Source organism: Ovis canadensis, chromosome 9 (assembly GCF_042477335.2).
Source record: "Ovis canadensis isolate MfBH-ARS-UI-01 breed Bighorn chromosome 9, ARS-UI_OviCan_v2, whole genome shotgun sequence".
Lineage (NCBI taxonomy): Eukaryota > Metazoa > Chordata > Mammalia > Artiodactyla > Bovidae > Ovis > Ovis canadensis.
The window spans coordinates 87,475,864-87,497,014 of record NC_091253.1 but is presented as its reverse complement, the minus strand read 5'-3'; the positions used below and the strand labels follow the sequence as shown (position 1 = coordinate 87,497,014).

At 39.1% G+C, this 21,151-nt stretch overlaps 1 protein-coding gene across 4 annotated transcripts in view; it reads left to right on the top strand.

Annotated features, from left to right (window-relative positions):
* The window catches only part of VPS13B (vacuolar protein sorting 13 homolog B), a 787,290-nt gene that overhangs the window by 701,796 nt on the left and 64,343 nt on the right, over nt 1-21,151 (top strand). For all 4 annotated transcript variants that reach the window (XM_069600522.1, XM_069600521.1, XM_069600524.1 and 1 more), the window contains exon 44: nt 17,991-18,146. In XM_069600522.1, coding sequence (XP_069456623.1) covers nt 17,991-18,146 — 156 coding nt within the window. The remainder of the gene's footprint in view (nt 1-17,990; nt 18,147-21,151) is intronic.

Sequence of the window (21,151 nt, the reverse complement as noted above, 5' to 3'; positions counted from 1 at the left end):
ACATACATTCCTGCTGGCCTGAAAGAAGCAAATTACCATGTTATAGCTGCCTATGAAGAGGGCCATGGGGCAGGGAGGTGTGAGAAGCCACGGAGATGTACAGGTGGCTGCCAGTGCCAGTCATTAAGTCAGAACCCTCCTCACATGCCTCCTCATAGACAGGCATGCATGCGTGCGTGCTAAGTCACTTCAGTCATGTCTGATTCTATGTGACCGTATGGACCGTAGCCTGCCAGGGTCCTCTGTGCATGGGATTCTCCAGGCAAGGATACTGGAGTAGGTTGCCATGCCCTCCTCCAGGGGAATCTTCTGACCCAGGGATCAAACTTAGGTCTCTTACATCTCCTGCATTAGCAGGCGGGTTCTTTACCCTTAGCGCCACCTAGGAAGCCCCCTCATATAGGCACCAGGGAATAAATTCTGCCAGCTACCCAAGTGAGCTTGGAAGAGGATTCTTCCCAAGTCAAGCCTCTAGATAAGAATGCAGCCCTTGTTGTGTGGCAGAAACCAACACGACATTGTAAAGCAATTATCCTCCAATTAAAAACAAATTAAAAAAAAATAATTCAGCCCAGCTGACACCTCAGTTGAAGATGGATCAGTAGAAATCCATCCAGTCAAAAGGTCTAATATATGAATAACTGTAATCAAAGAACGACAGGAGAGAGAATAGGGCTCCCCCCACCATTAAGAAATAATCTCATAAAATGTCCCAGACTTAGTGAAAGACAGAAATTTACAGACCCGGGAAGCTCAGAGAACTCCAAACAGGCATTTGAAAGAAATCCACACCCAGACACTAATACTTCCAAGTTTTTCTGGTTTCTGCCCACTTCTTGCTCCAAAGCACCCACACACGTACATCGTAGGCTTCTGTTATAGTCGCACCCACGTACACATACCATACCCTGTATTATTACAGACTGCTGTTTAACAACTAGCCCACAACTTAAGTAAACAAAACATTATTTCTCAGTTTCATTAGCCAAAAATTTCAGGAGTAGTTTACCTGGGTGATTCTAGCTCAGATTCTCTGACAAGTCAAGATTCGTGTAGTCAAGGCATTAGCTGGAACCCCAGTCATCTCAAGTCCCTGCAGTTTTGTTCATTTTGTTTGAATCTTCTTTTTCCGCCCACCTCTCTTCTTCAGATTGCCCTAAGGAGATCTGAGTGAAGCAATAACTGAAGAGACCACTGTATGGGCAATGGGGAGTTCATTGATAGCCCAAGGAAAGAGTTTTCTGTGGCTAGATAGTAATAGAAATCAGATTGAGTGGGTTGAAAAGTGAATGGGAGGTGAGAAAGTGGGGAAAATGAGCATGATTTTAAAAAAAAATCCTGATTGGGTGTTAGCTCAAGAAAGCTGAAGGGTCAGGTGAGGGTTTTTGACTGTGTGGATCACAATAAACTGTGGAAAATTCTGAAAGAGATGGGACTACCAGACCACCTGACCTGCCTCTTGAGAAACCTGTATGCAGGTCAGGAAGCAACAGAACTGGACATGGAACAACAGACTGGTTCCAAAAAGAAAAGGAGTACGTCAAGGCTGTATGTTGTCACCCTGCTTATTTAACTTCTATGCAGAGTACATCATGAGAAACGCTGGGCTGGATGAAGCACAAGCTGGAATCAAGATTGCCTGGAGAAATATCAATAACCTCCAATATGCAGATGACACCACCCTTATGGCAGAAAATGAAGAGAAACTAAGAAGCCTCTTGAGGAAAGTGAAAGTAGAGTGTGAAAAAGTTGAATTAAAGCTCAACATTCAGAAAGCTAAGATCATGGCATCTGGTCCCATCACTTCATGGGAAATAGATGGGGAAACAGTGGGAACAGTGGCAGACTTTATTTTTGGGGGGCTCCAAAATCACTGCAGATGGTGACTGCAGCCATGAAATAAAAAGACTTGTACTCCTTGGAAGGAAAGTTATGACCAACCTAGATAGCATATTAAAAAGCTGAGACATTACTTTGCCAACAAAGGTCCATCTAGTCAAGGCTGTGGTTTTTCCAGTGGTCATGTATGGATGTGAGAGTTGAACTGTGAAGAAAGCTGAGCCCCAGAGAATTGATGCTTTTGAACTGTGGTGTTGGAGAAGACTCTTGAGAGTCCCCTGGACTGCAAGGAGATCCAACCAGTCCATCATAAAGGAGATCAGTCGTGAATGTTCATTGGAAGGACTGATGCTGAAGCTGAAACACCAGTACTTTGGCCACCTGATGCAAAGAGCTGACTCACTTGAAAAGACCATGATTCTGGGAAAGATTGAGGGCAGAAGGAGAAGGGGTCGACAGAGGATGAGATGGTTGGATGGCATCACCGACTCAATGGACATGTGTTTGGGTGGACTCTGGGAGTTGGTGATGTACAGGGAGGCCTGGTGTGCTGTGGTTCATGGTTCATGTCACACAGAGTTGGACGTGACTGAACTGAACTGAACTAGGCATGTTCATATGTGAAAAGGAGTAAATAGCAGATAGGTTGATGATGCAGAAGACAGGAAGAGTGATTAATGGCATAAGGTCCCAGAAGAAGAGAAGAAGAATGCATCCAGATTACAGGTAGAAGAATGGACCCAGGGTGGAATTATCCCAGTTATCCACTGCTATTTACAAACCACCCCAAAACTTCTATTTTAAAGTTTTATTAGCTCATAAGTGTGTTGGTCAGAAATCTAGGTGCACTTAGTTAAGAGGGTCTTCTCCTAGTCTCAGCTGGGCTCACTCATGAGGCTGCAGTCACCTGGTCGGCCAGCTGCGGCTGAGTGGTCCATAATGGCCCTGCCCACACATTTGGCACTTGGCAGACCACTGGCCAGGGTTCTCTTCCATGTGATCCTTCCAGGAGTCTCGCCTAGACAGGAGAACAAGAGCAAAGACTGCAAAACCTATTGAGCCTAAGCTCAGAACCCTCATAGAATCTGCTGCCCACCTTCTGCTAGGTGGAGCAAGTCACAAAGTGAGGCCAGATCCAGAGGATAAGAAGCAAGATCGTAACCTCTTGATGTGAGCTGCTGAGAGAATTGGGGACCATTTTTAACTTAGCACAAAAGCCTCCTTCTACTTTGAGACAGGAGAGAGAACTGAGGTTGACTGTAAATGTTGACGTGGTTGTAGTGGGTATTTGCTTAAAGTGAAAAGAGGGAAGGAAAGTGGGAGGCGTTTTAAAACATGATTTTCCACAATATCTAATCCTGTATCCGGCTCATAATTGGCATTTGATAAGTGTACACTGAGTAAAAATGTTCAGATTTCTCATAACATCTGACATTTCTCAAGAATATAGATTTAAAAGCTTATTTTAACAATATGACCACTGTAAACAGTATGGGTCATATTGGATGTTTTTCTTTGTGTTGTACAGACACACAAAAAGAGGTCCTCTGAGCTTAAAATACATGGTTTTGTATGCTGTCTGTGTAACTGGACTCGTAATCAAGAGTAGCTGCTCGTCTCTGCCACCTCTGCCCCCTTGGCCTCCCAGTGGCCTCTGATGGGAACTGTTATGAAACAGGGAGATGCTGCAGGAGAGGACTAGCTGTATACTTCAAAGGAGACCAGCTTTCAGGTCCACGTGCACATCCAACTCTGCCTGCTTTTGTTTAACTCTGAAAAAATTGTATTATTTATCATAAGCTGAAAGTATGTTGTACAGTTACAAAATAGTATTGATTTAAAGTAGACGTTATTTCAAGTTAAATTTGCCTTATATTTTCTCTTTCTCTAATCATGGAAATAGATTCCCGGAAACTACATTATCGCCCTTACTGTTGCGTAGCACACAGCTGTCCACAACGAGCAGTTCCGTTTGGGGTGGAAGGACTGTGTGCCTTTGCTCCCCAGTGGCAGTAACAAGCTTCTTTTTATTGTTGCTGACATTAAGATAGCTAAAATCAACAGTGAGGTAAACAGTTCTTGGGACCATCTGGCAAGGATTTTGATCCAAAATATTCTGTAAACACTAACTCCATTTGAGTACCCGGGACCTACTATCCAGTCACCATCAACTGCTTTTTTATTTTAGTTCTAAGCAGTCATTGAAACAGCAAAATAGTAAGACTTGTAGACTCTGTCTCTTCACCTTTCTCTCGTCAAATATTTTCCGTTTCCTGAGAGGTTCCAAGAAACTTATGTCCTCTGAGGAAGGTTATAGTGCCTTGTTGAAGTCACGAGTAAATGGGACCCTGGCAGTTTTGGTCATTAAATATCTAGTGGATAGAGGTGTTTGGAATTTCTTCGTCTTCTGTTGGTAAATACATTTACTCTATTTAAAGGAGAGGAAGAAGTTTGGGGTCTTTTTTTTTTCCCTGTATATTTCAAAATCACTATGTAAAAATGGTTTGCAGTGTGACCTTGTTAAGACTTATAAAGTCTTCCACAAGAAAGTAGCAAAGATAGTTTGTGATAAGACACTTTATCCAGTCCCAGGACTGATTTCTAGAGTTTTCTACAAGCCTGCACAAAAGGGCACAACTGGGGATTATTTCAACTGTGGAGCACCCAGAGGAGTGACTGCTGGTGCTGCTAATGGTCTCACCATCCCTTCTCTGGCAATAAATTTTCGATATTGAAATATAGCTTTGGAGAAAAATGTCCTGAGGATCCCTTAAGCTTTTTACGAGACACTCAAAGGCTTTTCACAAGCTAGTGCTCTGCAAATGTGAATTCTTGATGTCTAAACATAAAGGTCCTTGACTGAACTAATTTTAAATGTGAATTTTAATACAGAGTGCTTGGAGAAAGGGAATGCAGCTGGACCATTAAAGCATGGTATTTTGCCATTTGTAAGTAATGGGAAATACTGATTAAGAATGTTATAAAGATTTCAGCATTCAGAATGTGATTGCGGTTAATCATAACCTATTACCACAAGCCTGTGTAACAAAAGCATTAACTCTGTTAAAGACAATGGCATACCTATTATACTGTGGCACTTTTTAATTATTTCCATGCTGAGCAGGATATTGAAGAGCTTATTATCTAAAGGTCAGAATAATGCCCAAGACATGGCCAAGCCCAATGAGTGTCAGATGCATGGAATGTTGGATGACTTCATAGTTATGAAATTATTTCATTTCTCATGATAATTCCTGACTTGCCAAGTTAGTGAATTTTAAGAACTCTGAGAGCAGATTTTAAGATAAATGTGAAATAATCCATACTTTTGGAGTCAGGGACTTCCCTTCAGGCATTAGTTCATATTTGACTTGCTTGACTTACACTTGGGGATAAAATGAGTTAGGACAAGGTCTTAGATACCACATTCCCTTACTGGGAAAGAAAACCAACTTGCACAACTTTGGCTGGCTCATGTTTCTTGTTATACAGGCACTAAGAAGCAGCGGTTGCCATGAAATACTTTATTTAACCTTTACAAAAATGTTTTCTTAGTATGGCAAGACAGTTTAGTTAAATGAAAATAAATAACTGTAAAACTTTTGGATGTCTTTTATATCCCATCTGTTGACTTCTTTTTTTTCTAATTAAAAATTAGGCATAACAATTTTAATTGTCTAAATGGCCATGATCACTGAAAATAAGTTACAGATTGCATAGAACTACCTGATCTTTTCTTAGGACACATGTTGGCATGTCTTCTATTTTACATTCAACTAAATTTTGCTAAATGATGAATGAACATTTTAAAAGAAAATTTAAAAGAACAATTTTATTCAAACTTTTGTTAGATTTCCTCCATGGTTTATATTTGTATTTAGTCAAAATTGATTTTCAAGCAAACAAGAACTGACAATCTGGCTCACAAGCTCAGAACATTTATCCAAGTCTGAATGACTATCAAACAGTGTCTCCAGTTTACCTTATTGGCTTCTGTTTCTCAGCTTACCTAAAGTATTCTTTATTCTTTCGATCCAACTTACCCTTATCTCTTCCACTGAGGAGCTGGGTTCAGCCATGAGCATGACAGCCATTCACTATCATTCTGTCAAGTGTGTCTACCCAGCACCAAAATCTTCTGACTGTTAGTGTCACTCAATTAAGCAAGTATTGTTTGTATTTATTTTATTTAATTTTTAAGTGTAAATTATTTCATATTTTATAGACAGACCACCCTTTTCTGTATAGACACACAAGCATACATGTAAAATTTGTCTGAATTTTCACTTTGCAGCCCCTTATGGTAGCATTAAGGATGAATAGCCTCAAAGACTATCACACAGTTCTAGACTTAAGGCAGCTATTAGTATCACAGCTCCTGTTTTTTCAGTTGTATGTCATTTAAATATAGGGAAGCCCATGCGCTTTAGAAACGTGAAAACAACAGATATGTGTAATGTTGAAATGACCTTTTTAAAACAAGCCTATATATCATTTCATGCTTTCTTTTTAAACTGTATACGCTTATATCTGATTTCACGATTAATAGGTTCCCCAAAAGTTTACATAGCATTGTATTTTAACTAATGAGAAAATTTGCTCCTTAAATCTTTTTGAAAAAAAAAATTTGTGAAGTGAATTATTTTTCTCTAATTCAGATAATTTCTATTTAGGTAGCTTTTTAGCAAGCAATACTCATTAAGCATCATAGTTTTGTAGATAATATATGAAAGTACCAGTACTCTTCACCTGACTTTTTCTTTTTTTTTTTAATTTATTTTTCTCTCTAGTATGTAAATGTCAGTCATATGCTTTTTCCTTTGCTTTGCAGTATCTTTTCAAAGGTCTCATGGCTTATTTTTATGTCCTTTTTTACTATTTATTAATGACTATATCATATTATGGATTGCCCTTTGTTATACTATATTATTTGTGGAATGGTGATTTTTATTCTCCAGCTTCAAGGGCAGATAATAAAGTCAACTCCTTTTCTACTTCCCATTTTCCAGCTGGCATTTCCTAATATTCTCAGCTATACACAGATGAAAGTTTCTACATCCTCCCATGCTTCTTTGTTATTGTGAATTGTCAAAAATCATGCAAAGCTACAGTTTGCTTCATTCACGCAACTGTTTTTTTGTTTATTTTTTCCTGATTTTCCTTCATCAGTGTTTGCCTTGTGATAACCATTCATAAAAATAAACACTGGGGTGCTGCTAGAATCTGTTGTTTCCTGGTAGCTACTATTTCTGAATATATATAAAAAGACCAGCCAGATAGTGAATAGCATAATTTCAAACAGCCAAATGACTATCAGTTACTATGTTTCAGTACCTTTAATGCTTCACTCTCTGGTGTTCATTGATGACTGGTGCTCTGAAAATAAGTGGCAGGTTCTGATGTAAGAGTTCATTGCCTCTTCAGCCTCCCTTTCTGTACCATCCTCTCTTAGGCAGGTCCTCTCCCTAACTCTCACCTCTCTTCATCCCCAAGAATCTGCACACATGGCTGCTTTGAGAGCAAGATCTGACCTGAAACAATGACTTTTGTTCCAGTTTGACTCTTTCCTTTCCAGGATCAAAATCCCATGGGTTATGGGATCTATCTGGGTTATGGTCGATTAGAATCTATTAGAAGAATCTAAGCCAATGAGTTCATAATATAAAGTTAATTTTCCACATTATATTGACAGTAAGTTGTTTGCACAAAGATTTAAAGCTGTCAGTTCAGTTCAGTTCAGTCGCTCAGTCGTGTCCGACTCTTTGCGGCCCCATGAATCCCAGCACGCCAGGCCTCCGTGTCCATCACCAACCCCCGGAGTTCACTCAAACTCATGTCCATTGAGTCGGTGATGCCATCCAGCCATCTCATCCTCTGTTGTCCCCTTCTCCTCCTGCCCCCAATCCCTCCCAGCATCAGAGTCTTTTCCAATGAGGCAACTCTTCGCGTGAGGTGGCCAAAGTATTGGAGTTTCAGCTTTAGCATCAGTCCTTCCAATGAACACCCAGGACTGGTCTCCTTTAGGATGGACTGGTTGGATCACCTTGCAGTCCAAGGGACTCTCAAGAGTCTTCTCCAACACCACAGCTCAAAAGCATCACTTCTTCAGCACTCAGCTTTCATCACAGTCCAACTCTCACATCCATACATGACCACTGGAAAAACCATAGCCTTGACTAGATGGACCTTTGTTGGCAAAGTAATGTCTCTGCTTTTGAATATGCTGTCTAGGTTGGTCATAACTTTTCTTCCAAGGAGTAAGCGTCTTTTAATTTCATGGCTGCAATCACCATCTGCAGTGATTTTGGAGCCCCCCAAAATAAAGTCTGACACTGTTTCTACTGTTTCCCCATCTATTTCCCATGAAGTGATGGGACCAGATGCCATGATCTTCTTTTTCTGAATGTTGAGCTTTAAGCCAACTTTTTCACTCTCCACTTTCACTTTCATCAAGAGGCTTTTGAGTTCCTCTTCACTTTCTGCCATAAGGGTGGTGTCATCTGCATATTTGAGGTTATTGATATTTCTCCCAGGAATCTTGATTCCAGCTTGTGCTTCTTCTAGCCCAGCGTTTCTCATGATGTACTCTGCATGTAAGTTAAATAAGCAGGGTGACAATATACAGCCTTGACATACTCTGTTTCCTATTTGGAACCAGCTTGTTGTTCCATGTCCAGTTCTAACTGTTGCTTCCTGACCTGCATACAGGTTTCTCAAGAGGCAGGTCAGGTGGTCTGGTATGCCCATCTCTTTCAGACTTTTCCATTTTACTGTGATCCACACAGTCGAAGGCTTTGGCATAGTCAGTAAAGCAGAAATAGATGTTTTTCTGGAACTCTCTTGCTTTTTCCGTGATCCAGCAGATGTTGGCAATTTGATCTCTGGTTCCTCTGCCTTTTCTAAAACCAGCTTGAACCAGGAAGTTCACGGTTCACGTATTGCTGAAGCCTGGCTTGGAGAATTTTGAGCATTACTTTACTAGCGTGTGAGAGGAGTGCGATTGTGTGGTAGTTTGAGCATTCTTTTGCATTGCCTTTCTTTGGGATTGGAATGAAAACTGACCTTTTCCAGTCCTGTGTCCACTGCTGAGTTTTCCAAATTTGCTGGCATATTGAGTGCAGCACTTTCACAGCATCATCTTTCAGGATTTGAAGTAGCTCAACTGGAATTCCATCACCTCCACTAGCTTTGTTTGTAATGATCCTTCCTAAGGCCCACTTGTCCTCACATTCCAGGATGTCTGGCTCTAGATGAGTGATCTCACCATCATGATTATCTGGGTTGTGAAGCTCTTTTTTGTACAGTTCTTCTGTGTATTCTTGCCACCTCTTCTTAATATCTTCTGCTTCTGTTAGGTGCATACCGTTTCTGTCCTTTATCGAGCCCATCTTAGCATGAAATGTTCCCTTGGTATCTCTAATTTTCTTGAAGAGATCTCTAGTCTTTCCCATTCTGTTGTCTTTATTTCTTTGCATTGATCGCTGAGGGAGGCTTTCTTATCTATTCTTGCTATTCTTTGGAACTCTGCATTCAGATGCTTATATCTTTCCTTTTCTCCTTTACTTTTCACTTCTCTTCTTTTCACAGCTATTTGTAAGGTCTCCTCAGACAGCCATTTTGCTTTTTTGCATTTCTTTTTCATCAGGATGGTCTTGATCCCTGTCTCATGTACAATGTCATGAACCTCTGTCCATAGTTCATCAGGCATTCTATCTATCAGATCTAGTCCCTTAAATCTATTTCTCACTTCCACTGTATAATCATAAGGGATTTGATTTAGGTCATACCTGAATGGTCTAATGATTTTCCCTACTTAAAGCTATTCAGTTCAGTTCAGTTCAGTTGCTCAGTCATGTCTGACTCTTTGTGACCCCATGAATCCCAGCACGCCAGGCCTCCCTGTCCATCACCATCTCCCGGAGTTCACTCAGACTCAAGTCAATCGAGTCCATGATGCCATCCAGCCATCTCATCCTGGGTCGTCCCCTTCTCCTCCTGCCCCCAGTCTCTCCCAGCATCAGTCTTTTCCTATGAGTCAACTCTTTGCATGAGGTGTCCAAAGTACTGGAGCTTCAGCTTTAGCATCATTCCTTCCAAAGAAATCCCAGGGTTGATCTCCTTCAGAATGCACTTGTTGGATCTCCTTGCAGTCCAAGGGACCCTCAAGAGTCTTCTCCAACACCACAGTTCAAACGCATCAATTCTTCAGCACTCAGCTTTCTTCACAGTCCAACTCTCACATCCTTACATGACCACTGGAAAAACCATAGCCTTGACTAGACGGACCTTTGTTGGCAAAGTAATATCTCTGCTTTTGAATATACTATCTAGGTTGGTCATAACTTTTCTTCCAAGGAGTAAGCATCTTTTAATTTCATGGCTGCAGTCACCATCTGCAGTGATTCTGGAGCCCCCAAAAATAAAGTCTGCCACTCTTTCCACTGTTTCCCCATCTATTTCCCATGAAGTGATGGGACCGGATGCCATGATCTTCTTTTTCTGAATGTTGAGCTTTAAGCCACCTTTTTCACTCTCTTTCACTTTCATCAAGAGGCTTTTTAGCTCCTCTTCACTTTCTGCCATAAGGGTGGTGTCATCTGCATATCTGAGGTGATTGATATTTCTCCCAGGAATCTTGATTCCAGCTTGTGCTTCTTCCAGTCCAGCATTTCTCATGATTTACTCTGCATTGAAGTTAAATAAGCAGGGTGACAATATACAGCCTTGACGTACTCCTTTTCCTATTTGGAGCCAGTCTGTTGTTCCATGTCCAGTTCTAACTGTTGCTTCCTGTCCTGCATACAGGTTTCTCAAGAGGCAGGTTAAGTGGTCTGGTATTCCCATCTCAAAAGCTATAGTTTGCTACTTTTATGACTTGTTCATAATGGAATCAGTGTGGGTTTTTTAGACATGAATTTTGTCCAGGAAAAACCAATCCACGTTTGGCTGTCACCTGCTTTTGTTTATGAGAAATAACAAAAATATCTTTTATTCTATTCCAGTATCTTTTTTCATGTTATTTCCTTGGATAAGTAAAATATATCAATCTCTGGTCACATGTTTTAACTTCTCCAAGCATAATAAGGCTTCCCAGGTGGCGCTAGTAGTAAAGAACCCACTTGCCAGTGCAAGAGACATGAGTCAAGAGTTTGACCTGGGTCGGGAAGGTCCCCTGGAGGAGGGTGTGGCAACCCACTTCTGTATTCTTGGCTGGAGAATCCCATGGACAGAGGAGCCTGATGGGCTGCAGTCCATGGGGTCGCAAAGAGTCAGACACGACTGAAGCAACTTAGCACACACGCAAGCACGCAAGCATAGTTCCTCTAGAGTCCTACAATGTTCTTCTTCCTCTCGTAAACTTTACACTATGCTGCTTCTTGTTGAACCTCTCCCACTACACTGTGAGGGTTTCAGTGTGCATCTCATTCGTCTCTGTCTCCACCATGCGGGCTTCCCTGGTGGCTCAGTGGGAAAGAAGCTGCCTGCCTATGCGGGAGACATGGGTTCAGCACCTGGGTCAGCAAGATTCCCTGGAGAAGGAAATGGCAAGTCCCTCCAGTACTCCTGCCTGGGAAATCCCATGGACAGGGGAGCCTAGCGGGCTACAGTCCATGGGGTCGCAAAACAGGCAGACACGACTTCGCGAGTAAACCACCACCACGTGCAGTACAGTTAGTTGACTTATGGTGAGCATTTAGTAGATGTGAATCCTGAAAATATTTGCTAAACTGGGGGGAAGAACCTTTTGCCTTAGGGGGAAAAAAACCCTCAAATAATTTCATTTAACTGCCCCAGGAATCATATGAGTAAGTAATACAGAAAGCCAGACCTTGTGTGAAGAGCAGTGATGGAGGCCTCGGAAATGAACTGAGTCTCATGTCTTCCTTTCAGCAGAATGCCAGCAGAGCAAATGGGAAATCTGCGACACTGATCAGGACAGGTGGGGAGACTTCATGCAGGAAGCTGATTTTAAGTTTTTAAAATAGAAATGTCTAATTTCTTTTTACTTGAAGGCTCTGTATGCTTTCTGTTGAACTTTTTTGATTTTAATAACATTAAGTTTTATCTGATTGCAAAGTAATACATATTTATAGTGTGAAATTTGGAAAGTACATAAAAGCACACAAAACACACACATAAAAAGGAAAGTCATATCCCCAAGATAACCACTATTAACATTCTGGTATATTTTCTAGCCATTTTTCTCCCTTTAGGAATAGACATGTATACTTTTTGTTCATTTTACGAAAATGGAGTATATATTGCACATATCTTTTTGTAATGCGATTTTTTTCTGGTTAATCTTTGGCTAAGTAAAACTGTTCATGTTTTTTTCATGCTGTGATTTTTTTTTTCAATAGTTTCAGAGAATTCTATAGTATAAGTATGATTAAGAAGAGAGATTCTTAGTAAGCACACTTCAGTTCAAATCTTACACCTTGCCCTCTTGAGCACTGTGGCCTCTCTGTAGCTCAGCTTGCTTTTTCATTCATAAAATAAAAGTATCTCCCACCTAAGATTATTTTAAGGAATAAATAAGAGCATATATAAAAAGCACTTAGCCCACTGCTTGATACGTGGAAGTGAAAGAAAAAGTGAGTGTTGGTCTCTCAGTCATCATTCTAGCTCTTTGCAACCCCATGGATTTGTAGCCCGCCAGGCTTCTCTGTCCATGGAATTCTCCAGGCAAGAATACTGGAGTGAGTCGCCATTCCCTTCTCTAGAGGCTCTTCTGACCCAGGGTTCGAACCCAGGTCTCCTGCATTGCAGGCAGATTCTTTACTGTTTGAGCCACCAGGAAAGCCCAAAGTATGTGTCTAATAACTGATAGCTATTATTGTTTTTGCTATATTTTATTTGACTAATGTCCTAGTAATGCCATATTTTCATTATTAAAACAGTGCTGGAATAAACATACATCTAGGTAAATCTTTGCACATGTCTATAATTATTCTATCAAGATAAATTCCTATTTAGAATTGATGAGCCCAGTGAGTATCTGAAGCTTAGATTTTTTTATAGAAAGATTACTCTCCAGGTACAATTTTCATTCTAACCATTGTTTGAGTGTGCCAGGTTTCCCTTCTCCTGTAAAAGGTTGCTTTATGCAGTTGCACAGAATTTGTAGCTTTCATGTAATTCAAACAGTCTTGAGAGAAAACCTGCATGTAAGCTCTCATCTTTTGTCTCATTGATACTTGCGTGATGACAGTGACCATTATATCACCCCCTGGAAGGTTGATTTGAAAATCTTTTTCTTTCTCCTCTTTCTTCCAAAATACACTGCATCAAAGAATCCAAGTTGTCCACTAGAAAATAATTCAAATCACTTTATTTCTACCTTATCATTCTTTTAGGTTGTGCTCTATAAATATAAAAAGGAGATATAGAGTCCTAAGAGTTCTAATATTGAATCAGAGTGACACCAAGGATTAGCAACTATCTAGATATTTTCTAGCATTATTTCAGATACTCTGAACATCCTGAAATTCAGCTGCCTTAAAAAAGCAATAATGAGCAACATATTTCATTTTGTTTTCATGTTAGTTTATTGATGTGAAATGTACTGTCAGTTCCACTTATGCATTCTAAACAAGCAATCTAGCTTTGATCTATTTAATTTGATCTGTAGCTTTTTAGATGTTATTTTGGATAGACAAGAATTTGTTCATATTTAACTTAATTTTCATTTGTCATGCTTACCTGGTATATATCATTTAGGGTCTTCTTTATGCTTTAGTATCATGTTGCAGTGTCTGAATTACAGATTTTAGGGATTTCATTGATGTGTAACTTAATCTAGTATTGTTATCCACATAAAGCAAATCTATAAATCAATATTGAAAGGTCACTCAAAATAGAAATTGTTTCTGAATATTTTGATTCTCATTTTATGATATTTTATGCCCAAATATCACCACTAAAATTTTTTGATATCTCCTTTAGGTTATTTTGGTTATTTTTCAAAAATCCTGATTTTTTATTCAACAGATATTTTATTCAGTGCCTACTGTGCACTAGGCTCTTGGGATATAGATATGAGTTTAGAAGTTAAAAAAACAAATATGATGCTTAAGCTTTTGTATATATTAATATATATTAATAACTATATATTTACTACAAGCATATATTCAGTAGTTTCTTTCACTTGCATTTCACATAACTTTTTGAGAACTAAAATTTCTGTCAAGAATAAAATATATTGGAGAAATACGTTTATATTATTTAGATTTTCAGTTTCTTTTTGGAACATTGCATATTACTGTACAATAAATTACTATAAAGTATAAAAAGTATGCAAATGACTCAAGACAAATTTTCAATTTCTGACTAGGTAGAAAGCATCTTGATAACAATTTTTAAATGAATAGTGAAATAAAGTTCACAGAAAAGTATCTAGTACTTTCATTTATATTTCAGATATCATTTAAAGGTTTTTCTTAACAGCCCTCCTCTTTCTCTTCCTTGGTGTACCCTGTTATCCTAGATTTCATTTTGTTTTTCTTTCCTCTGTAATCTGTCGACTCAGGAATTCTCCCTTTGGATGTGACTGTGGGTGGTCCTGAGAGCTGATCCCCAAGCCCCTGATCAGTAATTCAGTTTTAAGTTTTATTTTTTATTGAAAAAAATGAGTGGAAAGTTCTATGCTCCCATTTGAGGTCTTCAGTGGAATTTGATCTTGCTGCCAGTGTGGCCCTGGAATAGGGCAGTCTGCTAGAAAAAAATGTCAGTGTAGCCCCTTGAGGCCTTCCATTGAGTGGCTACTGTACAACCTGCCTTATACTTCATTTCATTTCCCACTGAAAAGTTCAAACGAGAGTGGTTCCTATTTGACTGTTTTTCCTCCCAATGGAAAAAATTAGACACTAGCTAAGTAGGCCACAGAGAGTGAAAAACCTGAATGGAAAAGAAAGATGGTAAAGGAAGTGAATCTGAAAGGGAAACTTAATGGAAACAAGGGGAAAGAAAATTTCCAAATTGTTAAGAGAATGTTAAAGACACCATGGGCTCTAGGCAGAATGGATAGTGATATTTTGTTAAGCCCGATCCTTCCTCTCTCCTGTTTCTGGCCCACATTGCTCTAATTCTGTTGCAGTTGTCCAGACCCCTCCACACTCTGCTCTCACCATCCTTTCAACACATCGCTCATCTGCACATAAGGCTAATTCCTGAGTAAAGCACAAATTCCTTAGCTCAGCAAATAATCAGGGCTGGCCACCATCTAGATCTGCTTCTCAGACTTATCCTCACTCTTTTTTTGACATGTTGCTTCTTCTCCAACCAATAGAGACTACGAACTTTGCCCCAAGCAAAGCTTCTGACTTCATCTCTCAGATTGTCCCCCTTGGCCAGTGACTGTCATCTTTACCAATTGAAGTCCTACCCAAACTCTCAGGCTCAAATGCTTTAGGAAGCTCTCATAATCACAGCAACCTGAACAAGCCCTCTCTCCTCCAGACTCCTGTATCAGTGTGTACCTCTCTTAATGCGTCTTCTGGGTTAGTTATACAGGCCTTGCTTTTCCTGTAAAATCTTAAGCTCCTTGTGGGATAAAGACTAAAGCTCTTTTTTATGTCCTCCATAGTCTTTCACATATTGCCTTCCTTATAGTATCTGACTAATAAAAATGTATTGGATCAATAATAGAAACAAGTCTCATTAGGATTAGGCAATCTAATACAAATTTCACATTTTTATGCCTGATTTTATAGTTTCTTTGCTATAGAAATAAAAATAGACATATGGGTATTTGTTATTAAATGGAGACTTCTCAGTACCTATAACAGTGAAATTTAGTGAATCAGTCCAACAAGTACAGGATTTTCCACCCTCATTTGATGTCCAGGGGTACCTGAGCACCCTGCCAGTGCCATGGGAAGTACTGGGCACTGTACTGAAGTACTGCTGAAGTACTGGGGTACTAGGGCTGAAGTACTGCCAGGCCTCCTGAATTCCTTTCTGTAGATTTTTCTCTCTGAGGAATGTCATTCCTTCCCTATTAATTTATATATATATGTAGTTGCCAGTGGTATTTAAATGTTTTTTAACTGCAGGCCAGACATTACAAATATTCTGTTGGTCATACAGGTGGGAAGAAACGTCATGTTTTTCTCCCACCTAACTTTTCTGTGTGCACTAACTCCAAACATATCTGAATTTTCATAATTCAAAGACAATATATGTGATATATGTGCCAATGTTTTGAGACCAAATAGCTGCCAAGCAAAAACCCGACAGCATATTCCTTGGTGACATTCCGTCATTAAAAGCTGTGCACACAGAGTGAACAGCTACCTAAGATTGAGCTCATATGCAAATATGAACACTCCTCAATTAAAATTACGCTGTGTACATTAAAACTTTCTTTAGAAGCTATGGAATTTTCAAGAAAAATACAGCTGAGCTTGACCTTAAGTACCTTGCCTCATTATTTTTTGTCATTTCCAGCTACTAGTCCCTCCAAAGAAAACAACTTTCTTTGTTTCTTTTAGTTTTGTGTGTACCCTGAGCTTTATTCCCAGTTGCTGCTACAAAAAACTGAAATGGTTCCAAACACCACTATTGTTTTTCTTTTTTTTCCCCTGTAACTAATATTTAAACATCAAAGATACTCTGGTACTTTTATGTTGAAGACTGTATATAAAACCAAATTTTCCCTAAAGGTATTTTATTTGCTGTCCAGGATTTTTTTTATTTTTTTATTCTTTTGCTGTTAGACTTCTTTTTTTAGAAATCATCTGACTGGTAGCCTTTTGATTTCACAAGATCACTGGCAGTTGTATGGAGGAAGAACTGAGTGGGGCCATATTAAAAGCAGGGAGATGAGTTACGAGAGTTTTTTAAAGTATTTTAAGATATTTAAAAACAAAACAAAAAATCTCTGAATTTTCCACCAAACGTTACATTATGATGAACAGTGACCTTGGGAAATTTTCAAGTTTAAGCACTTTATAAGGGTTCCTCTTAATGTTTAAACTAAAAAATAATGTTGCTAATCAAAAGACTTCATTATTATGGCAATTCTCATGAAGTCCTTAATGTATTTAAGAGCCCATTGTGATAGCTCTTATATAATATTTTCAAAGTTTTATTTATTCTGTTAATTGGAAAATGTTTCATGTGATTAACCTTTGGTTAGCTCTTTTAAACATTATGTATGATATGAAGGGAAATGTTGTTTGTATAGTATCTAAACCTTCTTCCTAAAATGTCAGTGTTATTTCTGTATGGCATCATTGACTCAATGGACATAAGTGGGAGATAGTGAAGGACGGGGAAGCCTCCATGCTGCAGTCCATGAGGTCGCAAAGCGTTGGACACGACTTAGTGACTGAACAACAGGAACATTGTTTATTTTCATTTAAACATGTATCCTAAAGAAACAGTCATTGTTGTTTTGGAATACTTTTTCAGTTAGTGGACTTAAGTTTGGAATACTTAATTGCAGTTAATAGGTAGCAATAGAAATAGAAAGTATTTGATGTCCATGAAAGAAATCTAAGTATTACTAAAAGTGGCAGTACTATGTGGATAAACGTGAATGTGGATCAGGGACTCAACTGGTAAAAATTACAATAAATACATACTAAGAATAGGAATAGAACAGACATTCAAAATGTTAAAGGTATTTCTAATATATATGTGATCTCATAAGGAGAATGAATATATTAAATGAATTGCATTCTCAAATTGCTATTTTGTTCTTTATCAAAAGGAAAAATAAAGAATGGTAATTTAGGGTCAAAAATAATGCTACAAACCAAATTTAGCTTTAATTACTGTCTAGCCAGAGGAAGGAATAAACTATCAGCCAAGACCATGATTCTTTGATCTCACGTTTCAGCCTTCTTGTCCTCCAGATGAATGAAACAGTCTTTCCTCAAATGTTCAACAGGCCCTTTTACCATTTGATAGGACAATTATTTTTAAGGTTTAAAATGTGATCTGGAAAACCGCATTGACTCTATGTGGCATATTTGCTATTCTTAGCCTGGTTGAATAAGCTGGAAGTGGATGAATAATGCAGGTTAGAAAGAAAACAGATGCTAAGTATTACAAATAGGAGGTTTTCCAGCAATGAGACTTTCATTTTAGGACTAGATTTTTGTTGGCACTTTTGGCATTATGACGATTATTGTTTCTCTCTCCAGCTGTTACACATCTGTATTGAAGGTTGGGGCAATTGGCGTTGGTCAGAGCCCTTCAGTGTGGACCATGCAGGGACATTTATTAGAACTATTCAGTACAAGGGTCGAACTGCTTCACTCATCATCAAGGCTCAGCAAGTCAGCGGCGTGCAAAAACAGGTAAGTTCTTGTGTGTCCATGGCCCAGACGACTCTGAATCATTGGATGTTATAATGGAATGGAAACTTAATGAGATGCAAATAATAATCGTAAAAAAAATCACAGAGCTCTTTCTAGCTGTGCCTGCTCCAGCCATGCGCATGCACGCTCACTAAGTGTTTGTTGTTGATCCTGATGATGCTGATGGCTTCGTACCCTTGTCCCAGGTCTTTTACAAGAGCTGCTAACGAGCAGTAAAATTTACTGATTTTCATTTCACCTCTTCTCCCTGTCACCACCTACCTTCTGGTGGAGGTGCTAATGAGCTGTGAAATGGCCAAAGGGTCTTTATTGAGAAGGAAAAGAAGCCAAGGATGGTGGGGACCCTGGATAATCCAGCAGTGGATAACCAAGAGTTGATTCTCAGTCATGCAAGAGTAACCTGCAAGAAAGTGTCAAGGTTCTTTCCCATGGCAGAATGGGCCTGGGTCTCCAGCAAGCGTTCTTTTCCTAGGAGTTAATATTAACTGCAGTAAAAATTCACTGCAGTCTAACTCTTGGCTTATAAAACCTCAGCTCTCAGCACATATTTTTACGTATTTTATAAAACTTCCTTTTGGCTGTTTTTGAAGTTCTAAGACTGCAAAGGGGGAAAAGAAAGTATCTGACACTTTTTTGTGTTCTTAAGATGTGAAAATGTGGTTTTTAAAAGATGTTTTTCAAGCATGGAGCACATGACAAGAGTAGAAAGAAAAAAAGGAAGTATTAAAATCTGAAAACTGGCTTCACTGCACACATAATAATTGGATTTGTCATAAGAGTTTTAACATATACATCTGCATCTGGATTGTAACAATCTTTCCAAAGCTTATGAGAACTGAAGACGTGATAGACACAGCACCAGTCCCTGGAAAAGGAAAAAGGGAGCTTTCTGTATTGAGCACCTGGGGCCCCTTCACTGCTGTGTGCCCAGGGGGCAAGCAGGAGGCAACCGGTAAGGTGAACAGTAGGACCCGTCCCATGTGCATTCTTGGTCTGCACCTAATCAGGGAGCTGGACTTCGTGCTCTCATTATTGAGAGCAACAAGTGAGAAGAGTATGATAGCAGCAGGGTCTCAGAAAAAAGCATGGAAGAGTGTTCCCCGTCAACTGACCATTCCCCCAAGTACTTGTTGATTATCTCCTTTAGAACAGGGTAAAATGGAAGACTCGAAGTATGTGACACAACCTTTGCTCTCAAAGTGTAAATTTAGATAAATTTATGTAAACCCGACAATGTGTATGGCTGACAGTAAGTGTGAAGGGAATTTAGAGGTATCACTAAAAAGATTTGACCTGAACTGGGCTTTACAAAGCATGTCGAATTGAGATTAAGAGAGGGCATTCCCACTCAGCAGTATAGGATAAACAAAGATGCAAATACAGGACAAATGGATCTTACCCAAGGACTCAGGAGGAGACCAGCATGGCTAGAGTGGGCTTTGAGCTGGAAAGTCTTAAAAACAAGAATCGTTTCTTCCATCTGCCCTCAGAGCTTGCTTTCATGGATGTGCTCTCAACAAACATCTGCCCAGCACCCACTGGTTTTCTGATTCCGTCACTCACGCTCTCTCAAGAATGCCTGGTCTGCCTTCCCATTCACCGGCGTGCCTGAGAAATGGTCATACAGCGTTTGTTGGATACTCTGAACGACGAGAGGCTCATTCTCTCACATGGCAGCTTCCAGCTGTCAGTCACTTCCAGCTATTAATGAAATAAATTCTTTCCTAATTTTGAATGAAATAAATTCTTTCCTAATTTTGAGCCAAGATCTGTTACCATTTAGCCAGTTTTTTACCATTCCTCAGAACTTGAGAGGCATACACAGAAAACACGCAACTTGTTGCCTCTCCTCTATATTAAGCCTTCCAAAAACATGAGGAATTAGCATATTTCCCCTTAATTTTTCTCCCTCTAGGCTAGTGGTTTTCAACTTGAGTATGTTTCTGAATCCCTTGGAGGGTTTGTTGAATGAAGCACAGGTTGCTGGATTCCCACCCCTAGAGTTCCAGGTTCAGTAGTTCTAGGGTATAGCATGAGAATTTGTATTTCTAACAAGTTCTCAGATGCTTTGACTACCATAGCTCTAGTCTGAAGTTTTCCAGTTCGTTCAGCTCTGTTCAGAGTTTAGAGGACATTTACCAATCAGTGGAGTGGCAGGGTCCTTCTGTGGAGAAATGTTTTAAAGATATGTCCTAGTGATTAAAATCACAGGCACCCTTGCTAGCTGCTATTTACCGTTGTGAATCACTTTTCTCATCTGTAAAATGGGAATAATAATAGTGCCTTCCTCGTGAAGTAGGTGTGAGAATTACAGAAGTTTGTATATGTATAGTGCTTACACTAGTGCCTGGCCTACTGTCATAACCCAATGAACTTCAGTTATTATTATAATAATGAAATATTTCCAGGCATGAGCAACACTCATGTGTTTTTGTGTTACTACATATAGACACCTCATTCTTGCCATAGATATTATTACTTTCAAGAACTGATATTAAATTTCAGGATAAATTAGAATATACACTGTACCTGAGTAGATACTATTGCAACAGTATATACCATAAGTCAAAAAAATTTGTCATGAAAAATACATTTTTTAATTCTCACAAAATTTTACCTACCTTTTTTCTGATTGTAAAAGATCTCTCAGCCCTTGTACTTATTACCTATATGATCTTAAGCAAATTTCTTAACTGTTTTATGCTTCATCTTTCTTTTATAATAGAAAACACCCAATAAATACTAGTTCACACTGTTATTTTTATGTTAACTATTATAAAATATATCTAGAAACACAAAAAAGCCTCATGAAGAAAATTAAACTTACTCATAAATCTACCAACCAAAAAATATATTCTATTATTACTTTGGTAAGTTTTTTCTACTTTTTTTCTTTGAAACAACTCAAAATCTGACTTTATATACTTAGTCGCTCAGTTTTATCTGACTCTTTGCAGCCCTGTAGACTGTAGTCCACCAGACTC